This window comes from Drosophila albomicans, chromosome X, assembly GCF_009650485.2.
Source record: "Drosophila albomicans strain 15112-1751.03 chromosome X, ASM965048v2, whole genome shotgun sequence".
Lineage (NCBI taxonomy): Eukaryota > Metazoa > Arthropoda > Insecta > Diptera > Drosophilidae > Drosophila > Drosophila albomicans.
This window is the reverse complement of record NC_047627.2, coordinates 19,486,961-19,499,991: the sequence shown is the minus strand read 5'-3', so window position 1 is coordinate 19,499,991 and position 13,031 is coordinate 19,486,961. Positions and strand designations below refer to the sequence as shown.

Below are 13,031 nucleotides of genomic sequence, written 5' to 3'. Positions count from 1 at the left end.
AAACAAACCCAGAACTCAACGAACACTCGTACGTATATAATATATATATATTTGTATATTTTGTTGTGTATTGATAAAAACAACGCACATTCATCCATCCATCTATCAATTTGCTGTGTTCTCCTCCTCTTCAATCATTACTCCAAAAACTCATTCTGATCTCGTCTATAACTAATAAGCGTTTCTTTGGAAGAACTTAACTAAAGCATTCCTCATAATGCTTCGTCTCTTCAGCTTTCTTTTCTTTCTCATATTTTTTTTTTTAGATTATTCTATAATTTTACTTAATCGCACATCGAATATTGCACAATATCTTACGTACTTACGTCTTAGGGCCTAGAGACACTTATTGCACCTAGAAGAATCTCAAGAATTTAAGAATTTACCGTTTTTTTTCTTCTATGATTTAAAAAAAAAATACACAAAAAAATGCTACATTCTCAATTGGTTTTTTCTTGTTGTTGATTCATCTTGATTTTGTTTAGGAAAGTATAAAAATTTGTTGAGCTTCTCCTACGGGGGGCTCCACAGTTTTGAGCTGGAAACACGCTTAGCCTATAGTCAACAACTAAGTATTTAAGTACTTACGCTTATTTAGTATTTATTTAGTATTTATATATTGGTATTATTTCAGTATCTGCTTTATAGTATATTTCTGTTATATACTGCATTTTACATTATTTGTCACATAGAAACAATGAAGAGGACGGTTATTGAAATCAGGGACCAAAATTTGTGTATATGTGAGTGTTTGACTTAGTGTATGTATGTATGTGTGTGTGTGTGTGTGTGTGTGTGTGTGTGTGCGATTTACACGATGCCGCATCGAATTCGCGTCCATTTTGTTTATTTCTTTGGTTGTGAGCAAGGGGCATACTCCAAGCAGTTCGAAATGAAGGCTCATCGTTAATCATAATCCAATTCCTAAATTTCCTTTGAACTCCCAATTGTTTTCAGTGTATTTGTGGATGGAAGAGAGTGTGTGTGTGTGTAGTTGTGTGATCGTCCAGGTCCTTTGTGATCGATACTCAGCTAGTTCTCTATTAGCACCTCAGTTAATGCGAATTCAAGACAGCATCGTACACAACATTTCGGTTCCCGTTTCAATTCTATCTTTAAATTTAAATGTTGTTCTTTTATATTTAGTTTATATGCGAACGCTGCTTACACCTCTAGTAATTTGTAAGCCTACGCTTTAGATACCCTGATGCAACTTATAGTGTACATTATTTAAGTTCCAGTACCGACTTGTAGTACTCGTACATTTTGAAGCTTCATTTGAGTGCACACACACTAGCGCACTTCATTTCTTTTTGCGTTTAACACACAAAAAATACTGAGTGAGTATTTTAGTTCATGTTTTGATGCGCACTTTGTGCACAGTTTTGTTGTTTGGGACTTTTTTTTACCTAACGATATTCACTAATTGTGTGTGTATATACTTTAAGAACTTAGACTAGGTTTTAAATGCGCTTACATTTTATTACGAAACGTTCTTTAGTTCTCCACATTCATACATACCACATACCATATGCAGCTCTTAGTATTTTGTTTATACCAACCAAAGTGTGTACTTCAAGCAGAGATTAATCAAAGTCAGCGCCGTAATTATGTAATTTCTTTCAATTTGTGGGGCTCATTTGATTCTGTGTTTGTTGTGCGTGTGTGTGTGTGAGTGTGTTGGGTGTGAATGTGCAACTTTGCAATGTACTCGACTTGCTGCGATAATAATTGCAGTACTCAACTGAAACTATGCTCGCAAGTAAGTCTGCCATATGAAGATAAACTTCATATAAATCTAGAGTACAAATCGTATTCAAGCATTCCTAAGTATCTAACAGATGCAGTTCGGCTTAGCGATTCGGTGAGTTCGTGTTTGAGGCGCTGACTTCAAGTCTCTGCTTCTGCTAACTAACTCTTTGATATGCGTATGTATGATTGTAGTGTATATTATTATTAGGACATCATACTATCGATAGAACTACGCGTAATGCAGCAAGTATCAAAAGAGGGGGCGAGAGGCGTGGATTCTCAAAGTTGTATTTTTTTGTATTTTGCTTCTAGAGGATATGCTATGCCATCGTGGGATTTGCTTTTCAGTTTATAAAACTAGGTTTTGTTTTTTCATTTGTTTAGTTTAATTTTCGTGGGGGCAGTTCAGTGTGTAGATGCCACAAAAAATCCATAAGAGTATCTCAAAAAACTGAATGTGTGATATGTGTGCGGAAGTAAGTACAAACATACATACATATACATATAATAATAAGAACAAGAATAATCAAAATTGTCATAATAATATAAATAAATTGCATCTCGTCACCGGGAGAAAGCCAAATGTCCTACACGCTAAAATGTTCTCACATCATTGAATGGGAATCTCTCTGTAACTCTGTAATACTAGAAATCTGTATGTGTTGTATACCACCATTGCGTATACGTAATATATAGCTAACAGCTCAATGAAATTAACTAGAATTAGACATTAGCTAAGTGTTAATGTTAAAAATTGTTGCCTAGCCTACAGCTCATTATAATGCTCAACATACACAAGTACATATATCTATATACTTTCTAGTTACATACGGTTTAGATTAAATCTTATGCGCTATTTACAAAGCTATATACACAAAACAAGTCAAGTATACATGCTTATATTGCTAGTTATATTCTTTTTTTCCCATATATATATATATATATATGTGTATATATTCTCTTGCATGTGGATTACGAGTATATACGAGTAAGTCGATTGAGACCAACCAACAATCTTATGAGTCTAATTGAGTTTCGAGTTTTGAGTTCAATTTCATTTGTTTGCATTTGTTTTTGGCACAGTTCGAGTACAATTTTCTCTTAATCCAGTTTAGTTTTTACTGCTGTTGCTGTTGTTGTTGTTGCTGTTACTCCAGTTGATAATCACCCCATGTGCATTATCTTTTTGAATGCCTTGCGAAATTCGGGATTGAATATCGTATAGATGACGGGATTGACGAAACTATTAATATAGCCAAGCCAAGTGGTTAACATAAAGGCCGTCAGACCCGGCCGGCAGTCTTTATCGAATTTGGCGCACATTGCGTCCATAATGTTGCACGTGAAGAACGGCAGCCAGCAGAAGAGAAAGACACCTTTGTGAATGAGAAATACACAATAATATAAGCGAAAAGAATTGTATTTACTTTCCACAACAATTCAATATTAAATTGGCTGCCAAAAGATGAAAGAAAAACAGTTCATTGTAACCTCGACTTACCCAAAACGATGGCCAATGTTTTGGTGGCCTTGCGTTCCTTTTTCGCTGACGATTTTTCGCGTTTCTTTTTGGAGGCCTTGTGCACCTTGTATATCGTGAATCTACGACGCCGCACAGTGCACAGTATAATAAGCCACAATAAATTGCAATTTTATTTCATGTTGCAACAGAGAAAAAGTGAGAGAGAGAGAGAGAGAGAGAGAAAGAAGAAAAAAGCAGAAGCTTGTTATGAGTATTTGAAAGTTGGCTTTTGGATTAGGGCAAGGCCACAAACAATTTTAGTCGTTGTTGGCCGAGTTGAGCTATTAACCGAACTTGGCTAATAACTGCAATTTTGAGCAGAAAAGTTTACGCGTTCTTGTTGTACTCACCTTGACGCCTGCGAGTTTTTCTTATCCTTGCGCGAGGACGTTTTCGATGTGGTCGATAGCGTGGAGTCGTTGCGTGCCAAAGTCATGGCCTCCTGCACACCATAGCGCACAAAGGACAATGGCTTCATGGCAACGCTGCTGCTGAAATTCACACAGAGCAAAGCCAAACAAAAAAAACAACGCCAATGGTGAGCACGTGAATTCGGCAATAATATAAATCTTATACGTATATATTATATGTAAAGTCTTCATAATTATACACTGAATGAATGCCAAACTTAATTACAATCTCAGAGCTGAAAGTGTTCTAATTAAACTTAACAAATTTATTGGACATGCTAAGTTTCGGGTGCTTTCAATTTATTATAGTAATTATCAAAACAGAGATAGTGTTGGGGTTGTTAAAAAGCTAAGTCAATTTATTAAGCTTATTTAAAGAGAAAACAATTTGCCAATCTTAACAAAATTAATTGTTGTTTAAATTTTCAAATACAAGCCAATTTATTAAATTTGATTACATTGACAGTAAAGTTATCTCCTTTTTTTATAAAATAAGGAATAATTGAAAGTGTTTAAGGTAGAATGTAATTAAGTATGTAACATTTTTTAATTTATAAATTTAAAAAAAAGAAACACTGATCGTTTTGATATGCTTTAGCTTGAAGTGCTAGGAAACTAACAAATAAAGAAAATAAAAACAGGTGCTTCAATTGATTCATAAATATTGTGGCACTGATTTGTGGATGCAACATTTGAAATGCTTTTTCAAATAACTTTCGCAAACATGCACTAATTTTTATTTAAATATATACACCTGGCTCTCGCTTAACTCGGACACTTTTAGCACGAACTCGGTCTTACACGGTTACAAATTTGCTCCCATCCCCCTCTTAACACGCTAAAAACCTCGTTCTTTCACGATTTTTTGATAAGGAGCCACCAAAATGAGAAAAAATGTTGAAGCATACTGGCTTAAGCTATAAATGCCACCAAATGCATTTCAAACTTGATATGAATATGATAATTTTTAAATTTCTATAAGGATTAACCTGTTAAATTATTATATGAAGCAACTTGTTTAACTAAATATCAGCTTTTAGTTTTGAAAATATGAACGTTATGCATTTATTAAAGGCATATGCATTATAACTTTTGGTTAATTTTAAACATATGTATGAAACTTTAATAAAACCATACCAAATTTGAACAATAAAAAAATTTTTTTGCTGCCAATTTTGAATTTTGCGAACGTAACTCCTTATTTTGTACTGAATCCATGTTTCGCTTAACACGAAGATCTCTAGGAACGTGTTAAGCGAGAGCCAAGTGTACTATATTTTAAGCATTAAACCATTGTATTCTATTTACTTGTAAATGCTCATGCACAAATCTTTTCATACATATAATATTTAGAAGTAGAAAATTGTGTTGCATACCTTAGGGCTGGCTCGCCGCGCTTCGGCGAGTCCTCGGCGGTGTTGCGGCGACTGCTGACACTGGAGCGCTGCAAGGTGGCGCCGCTGGGCACTGGACTGTCGGGCGGCGTTGTGCTGCTAACGGCGGCACCAACGCTCACTCCTGCAAGGACATCGTCAACGTTTGATGCAGCATAACCAGAATCATGATTACCATTCGGATCGGCAACAACCAGCTGCGGCTGCGTGGTGATCTGTGCCACAACGCTGCTGTCACGAGTCACATCGATGTCGATGATAGCCAATCAAGGATGGAATCCAACGCAACGCAATCAATCAAAGGCAGAGACAGAGAGAGAGAGAGAGAGAGCGACAGTCGGTCAGTCCATCCAAATGTGAGCCAGCACAGTAAAGTAAAGTGAAGTAAAGTGGTTGTGGTTGTTGTTGCGAGTGGCATGAGGCGGCAGCAAGTGGAAGAGAAAACGAGGCGCAACGTCAATTAAAAACAAGGCAAAAATTGAGTTTTAATTAAGTGACGCATTAATTGAATTATTGAGATTTATTTTTCCCTGACTGGCCCCAAACGAACTGAGCCTCACACAAAGCGAACACTGAAACATTGTGGGCAAAAAGTAAGAGAGAGTGTGTAAGCTTTTTCCCAATTATGTTCCCTGGCAGCAGCCAGAAAAGACAAAAAAAAAAAAAAAGAGAGAAAAAGAAAAAAACTTTTCAATATGGTTTGTTCGTTCGGTCGTTTGTCGGGTTTACCGCCGCGCTTCGTCTCGTCACAGTCCTTTTCTTTCTTTTTCTCTTGCCATCATTCTCGGCCATCCACTTCCAAGGGCCTATCAATAATGGTTTCATTTCATGTCCTTATTGGATTAAGCAGCCCATCAGTTCGCTAATTGACTGCGTTTAACGTTCCCCTTGACTTGCTCTTTTTTCTTTTTTTTTTGACCATCAAGTGTCTCAGCTCAATTCGAAAGCTGACTAATAAGATATTGCATAATTATAAAGAAAATAATAATAGTACATGCAGTAGAGAAAAGTGAATCATTTCGTTTGAAATGGATTTTTATATTCTTCAGAATATACAAAATAAATAAATTTATAGTTTTGTAAGTACATAAATTGAAATCGATTGCATAATTATATAAAAGAAGATAATGTTCGCTGAAAATTGTGAAAAGAAAAGCAATAGTGTCTCGTTGGCAGTACTTAAAGCAGCACGAAGAGTTCATTGACGAGTACGAAAGGATAATCGAAGAAATCTTTAATACAGGCTTAGAATATTATGAATATCTTCAACTATTTGAGCTACAAGATGGAACACATTTGAAGTGTAGCATTTGATAACATTTTTGCAATTGCTTGTATTTAATTCAAACATCACTCACTCATAAAAGATAGTAATGCTGGTCTTAGAAAATTCAGTGTGAGATAATCTTAATCATTCTCAGCAATATATTGTGGCATTCAATAGAAAAATGCATCAAGCAGCTTTAAGTTGTTCAGAATCTGAGTTTTTTAGTTGAACGTTGCCTATTAGTTTCTCACTTATTTGCTGTACTTGTATCATGTTTTATGTTTATTCTCAGCTAAAGAAGTTGCAGATCTTTCTATGCGACAGCAACGCTCAATTCAATACAATACAACAAATTCGGAAATAATGAAGTTGAACTGAGATTTGCTTAAGAATTTCCTCAACTATACACATGATCCACAAAATTAGTTCAGATTTATATTCTGTAGAGCAGTTGTCAATAACAAGTTGCAGATGCACATTACAAGAAAAATCGCATCATTCATTCTTTGGTCTGCAGATAAGCGGGGAAACCAACTGGTGCAATGAGACTAATCTGAGCAGTCTTGCGACCTGTCAGCAGTAAGCTCATGTGGCAATCACTGCCAAATTGAATGCAAAGTAAATAAAATGCCAAATCTCTTAGCACATCAACTGCAATGTTGTATGTATGTGACAGTTGTTGTCGCCCCACACTTTGTGTGCTTTCTACTTTTGCCACACTCAGTTTCCAACTCAGTTGCAGAGATGCAGATACAAATGTGTATCTATTCAATGATGAGAGACGTTGCGGGGGGGTGGAGGCGTGGGCGAGATTCTGAGTGCTCATTTCGGATTTTCATTTTATTGCAGCGCGTGTGAATTTAAATGAGCAAGTGGCAAGTGATTTGGGGCACTTTCAACAGAGGGTAGAGGGTTGTGGAAGGGGAAGGAGAAGGAGCGGGGCTTCGCGTACTATTCACAAATTTTCCATTGGCTGCCACTAAGTGGAACTTGGCACTAAATGCAGTACAGACTACAGAGTAGCTTTTTTTCTGTGTGCTTCTCCCCGATGCTGTTCAACCAATTTGTTGTGTCAGCAAACTGTCCCAACAGCCAATCCGACTCTCCTGCTCTCTTTGCTCTAACGGCCAGTCTGCTTATCTTTTACGTGCCGCACGTGGTGGCATTTGCAACTGGTAGCATGGAAATCTGTTGACCAGGTGAAGCTGCTGAAATTGGACAGCACTAAAGTAAAGTTTGGGTGCTTCGAGTGAGTCTATAAAGGGTTTGAAATTTAAACAACATAATAAATACAGGAATAAATAAATTGATAAATACATTAGAAGATAAATGAATGAAACTAAAGTTAAAGAGAAAAACAATGCTGTTTTTCTTAGTCACTGCAGTTTGAACATCGTTCGATCGTTATTGTATTTCCTTTTTACAGGTCATGCCGCTTAAACTAAATATTAGAACTTGAGTTTCGACTAATTGCAAGATTATAATGTTTTGAACAATATGGAGCACATTTAAAGTGAAATTCGTGGTACTATTATTTGCTACTCATAGATAAAGAAAAAGCTCTAAAGCTCAACAAGAACCATAAATATATATAAAATATAATGTAAATGAAATAAAATTGGTTAAATGTAAATTAAAATATTTTGAAATACGGAATTTCTAGTGAGATTGTTTTTTCCCCATCTACTATTGATTGCGTTCGCTGCACGTTTTTCACACTTTCTATTTTATGTGCAGCGCAGTGAAGTGAAAAGTGCTGGCAAAACAATTTCACTGCGTTTGCTTTGGCTTTGAGTTTGGCTTGTGGGGATTGATGGCACTTTTGTTACTTACTTGCCGGTTTCCTCAACGACTGTGGCAAGCATAAACTCCGTGGACTTATCGTTAACGATGACATGGCAATCATCGATATCGGGCGATATGGCATTCTCGTCCTCCTCCTCATTCGAGCCACTCGCCGTATTCGTGGCCGGCTCATCGGGCATAATGCGGCTGGCATGCCGGCTGCTATCAAGTGCCGTCTCCGCCAGTCGCCTCGTCTGTGCAATGTTCTCGATAACGCTGCCGCCCGTTAGTTCCGACAGATGCGGCTTCCTGGCAGCCCTTTGTTTCCGTGCACGACTGCGCAACGCCTGCGAATAGAGAGAGAGAGAGAGAGAAAGTGGGGGAACAGCATTTAGTTTCTTGCTTATGCAGGTTTTTCTTTTTTTTCTTTTTTTTTTTTTTGCTCACAAAGTGACGCCCAGCTAATGTGTGTAAACAACTCTGACTTTGTAATTTAATGGGAAATTGTGCATAAATCAATAGCGACTGATTCAGCTGATTCAATATGGGGCGGGGGGAGGCGGCTCGACAATGGCAATGTGCAAGTGCAACCGCATTGAATATATCCAATCAAAATGCGAATGTGGGAAGGAAATCCGAATCGGAATGCGAATGCGAATGCGAATCGAGCTAAATCCGTTTTTGATTAACTTGTTTGTTTGCGCTCACCTTAAATATGTTCCAGTAGAGAAATACCATGATAATGCACGGTATATAGAAGCTGCTTAGCGATGAGTACAGTATAAAGTCAGCATTATAGAAGGCGCACACATCCGGCTCGCGATTCGGTGTGTTATTCAATCCGAGCACTATGGGTGAACCGATGGCAGCCGATATCGCCCACACCAATAGTATTGTAAGGCAAACGCGGCGACTGTTTTTGTGCTTCGCATATTTTATTGGTTGCGTCACAGCGATGTATCTAACGGATGGAGAAATATACGTACATATACTTATCTACAATATGATGCACACACACAGAGAGACAACTTACCTGTCTATTGAAATGGCAACTAAATTAAATATCGATGAAGTAGAGCATATCACATCCATGGCTATATAGAAATCACAAACAACATTAGGCAAGGCCCATGCACCATTCACCTGGAAAAACGAAAAGAAATTCGAGTAACCTTTATTGTTTGCCTACAACCTTTAACAGAAAATCAACAAAAAAAAGTAAAAAAGTTGCAGTCGAGTGTGCTCGACAGTGAGATACCCACTACCCATTTTCAAAAGAAGTAAAATAATGTGGTATTAAATTTAAAATGTGTCAATTTAATATACCGCAAAAATACTAAAATTATATGTTTGGTATATTATTTAGTACTACAAACAAAATGTACCATAGAGGGTAAAATATACCGAATAGTCTGATTATATTTATTTAGCATATTGGTAAATTATATTTGGTATATTGATATAGTACTACATTCAAAATATACCATAAAGTGCAAAATATACCAGATTGTCAGCCAAAGCAACTAATACTCCTAGTAAGTGTGCGTTCTTGTCATATAAAAATATTTCTTAAATAACTTTTACAATTTTTGGGAATCAGAAATTCTATATACATATAAGATATACTATATAGTCATTAAAATCGGTAAATATATATATATATATATACTATATTATTGTATTACCGATTTTAATGACTCTATCTCTTATAATCTCTGTGATCTAGTGTTTCATATGGACAGACGGACAGCTGATCAAGAATATATATACTCTATATGGTTAGTGGGTATTATAATAAAAATATTGAGCTATTGTGTTCATGTTGGGCGCCAATTGTCTGACTTTTTGGAAAAGTTGCGACCCTTTAACCCCAACGCAGCTTTAAAGCTTGTCCGAATAACAGATACCCTATCCAGTTTTGACTTCTTCTTTTCAGTTTTAATTCCCCATAAATACTTTTCTGCAAGTTTTCGCTTTTCATTTTATTTTGTCAGGGCGATTGAACACAATCTCGAATAGTCAGAAAGTTAAAATGTTTTGCATCTCTCAATCATATTGTTCATTTTTCTCTTTTCGCAAGTCTTAAAGTATTTCTGCGGTTTATTTTGTTTTTTTTTTTCGTAATGCGAGTGCGCTCAGTTGGGTATCAAGACATGTGACGGAGTGATGACGTTTATTACTTTTTTGGACTTCGAGTCAAATTTCATTTTGCTGACAGATTTTGACCCAAGCTAGAGATGCTTTAAATCAATTTCAAATCGCTGCGAACTGATTGTTGTTGTTGTTGTTGTTGCTGTTGTGTTATTATTATTACATTTTTCCCTTTTTCTTTGCATCATTTAGGTAAGTAACAATATCTTTTTCAAACACATAAATATTTCCATTGCAATGTTCCCTTCTTTCATTTTTTGGATAGAAGCAAAGATGAATGTGTTTCCATTTTGCAGACGGGAATTGGCCGTTCGTTGCCAAACACAAATACATTTAACGATGTCAATTTGAGCCTAAGTGTCACATGGAAAAGCAATTTAATTTCCAATTGCCAGCGCCAAGTGTTTGTGATTCGTTCGGGTGCAGGAGGAAAGATGGAGAGACGGAGGCGGAGGTCGAGGGCTAGGGAAGCGAGCATACATAAATCCCGAGCTTGTGGCCAAACTGTTCCGACAGTCCTCGGACCATTGTCATCTATCAATAACAATATTCTGGCTCTGACTTTGGCTTTGGCTTTGACTCTGACTCTGACTCAGACTCTGGCTGCAAATTAGTTTTTGAGTTTATCTTATGGCGCGCATCTATCTATGAGTTTCACTTTACTTTGGCATGGCTTGGCTTGGGTTGCATCCACACCACCCGCAAGTCCATAAAAACCTCAATAACGCAAGGAATTTCGAAAGCCAAACAATTTGTAGCACACAAAGCACATAAAACGAGAAAAAAGCGAAATACAAAAAGAAAAACCAAACGAAAGGAAACAAAAGGAGAGAGAGGCAAACAGATGAGATGTGTGTATGTGTGTGTGAAAGGAAGGATGATCAGGGCCAAGCTGTTTGTATCTGACAGGCACTCACACACACACATACGCACACGCAGATACATTCTTGCATCAATATTTTCAGCATTCCGAACAATGGTGAGGCAAATAAATAGAAAGCCGATCGGTTTATGTTTAAAGTAGGCAAACAAACTCACACAAAAAAGTGCAAAATATTTGAGAGAAAATAGACAGACATGCACACACACACGTACACATAGACAAGTTTGATACACACACACACACACGGCGCCAAAAGTTTAGCCGTGATAGTGAAAGTCAGGCAAGAGAGAGAGAGAGAGAGAGAGAGCATAGCACAAATACTATAGACGAAAATAGCTTGCTCGAGATGTACTTAAGTACTATGAAGCTGAAGTAGCAGAAGAAGCACCAGATTTTCGGGGGTGTATGGTGGGAGGAAATAGAGACGCAGATGGAGGGGGAAACAGACAGAGAAAGAGAGGGAGAGGGAAAGAGAGTCGAAGGAGGAGAAGATGAAGCCGGCATAACAAAAGATGAGCAGCGCAAAGAAAGTGGCAAAAACTTTTCGATATAAAGACATACGCACGAATGCTTCGACACACACACACACACACACTCAGGCACACACACATACACACACACACACTAAGCAATACATAACGTTACACGTAAGCTGCTCAGGAATTTTTACAGCGTTTATTTGCTTCCTGTTCTCTATTGTCGCCGCTGTTATTCTCCCAGTCGTTGGCCTTTTTTCTTTCTGGTTCTTGTTGAGGCTATTGTATGTCATGGATTACGTATACGCCCCCGTTGCGCCACGCCACGTCGCGTTAGCAACTCAAGATTTTCGGCAAAAGCTGTAAGCTATAATTTATAATGTATTGGCATTTCATTTCATCGATGGGCATGGCAAAAGCAAAACTAACTATATTTTCCCATTGAAACTCGATTTGTTTGTGGCGCCAATTGAATCGATTATTGATCGTCTGTTTGTCTGTTTGTCTGTCTGCAAATGAAAGATATTTGCTTACGCTTAAATCTAATGCAAATTTAAAAATGTGAAATGTGTCTAGCACGAAAGCATTTCAATGTCAGTGGCTCGCACTCACATGGCCTTCCATTGACCCGTTAGACTTAGATTCCCCATTGCCCAAGTTGCCCCAAGTTTCTATACAACTGGCCAGACAGACACGTACTTAGCACACTTGAAGGAACGGCTTATTTCTCTCACTCGCTCTCTCTCTCTCTCTCTCTCTCCCGGAGTGTGTGTGTGGACAAAAATGTTCAATGGCATTCAATTTATGTAGATTTTTGCACATAAGCGCAAAGGCATGGCATTTAAAGTTAGTCGTACGTTTAAATCGACTGCATTCATAAAAGAATTTCAATGCCCTTTCTTTTCGCTATCTGCGACCAACTCTTTTCTCCCCCACTTTACCTCTTTGGCTATCTCTCTTGTGTGAATGTGTGTGGCTTTTGCAGCAACAGAGCATAAAATAAATAAATTTATCTATTTGCACAGTCAAAGGCGACCACACACACACACACACACACACAAACACAAACCCCAAAGGGACAAAGCCCCCAAAAAGACGACGACGATGCCAGCGACAGCGACAGCGACAATGAGAATGGAAATGGAAATGGCAATGTGAATGCGAATGGCTATAAGAATGCTGGCCATAGATGTGACACCCACACACACACACTTTCACACACTTTCACACACTCACACACATACACACACACTCGCCACAACAACAGCAAACACACGTAGCATTTTGATAATTGAGCTTCTGGTTTTTATGGTTTGCACGCAGATAGAGTTTAGACGTGTATGAGCATGTATTTGTGTGTGTGTATGTGTGTGTATCCCCTTGTGGCAAGC

The 13,031-nt window shown here is 37.6% G+C and overlaps 1 protein-coding gene across 7 annotated transcripts in view; it reads right to left on the bottom strand.

Moving 5' to 3' along the window:
• Positions 1–2,685: 2,685 nt before the first annotated feature.
• The window catches only part of LOC117572602 (dopamine D2-like receptor), a 77,276-nt gene continuing 66,930 nt past the window's right edge, over positions 2,686–13,031 (bottom strand). For 2 of the 7 annotated variants that reach the window (XM_034255541.2, XM_052002242.1), the window contains 7 exons: positions 9,164–9,273; positions 8,839–9,091; positions 8,179–8,477; positions 5,061–5,309; positions 3,625–3,765; positions 3,254–3,354; positions 2,686–3,128 (listed from right to left, as the gene is read on the bottom strand). In XM_034255541.2, the coding sequence (XP_034111432.1) occupies positions 2,917–3,128; positions 3,254–3,354; positions 3,625–3,765; positions 5,061–5,309; positions 8,179–8,477; positions 8,839–9,091; positions 9,164–9,273 (1,365 nt within the window). In that variant the 3' untranslated portion in view covers positions 2,686–2,916. Of the gene's footprint in view, positions 3,129–3,253; positions 3,355–3,624; positions 3,766–5,060; positions 5,310–7,457; positions 7,601–8,178; positions 8,478–8,838; positions 9,092–9,163; positions 9,274–13,031 lie in introns of those variants that run through there. The other 5 variants (XM_034255566.2, XM_034255557.2, XM_034255547.2 and 2 more) reach the window with 5 other exon arrangements.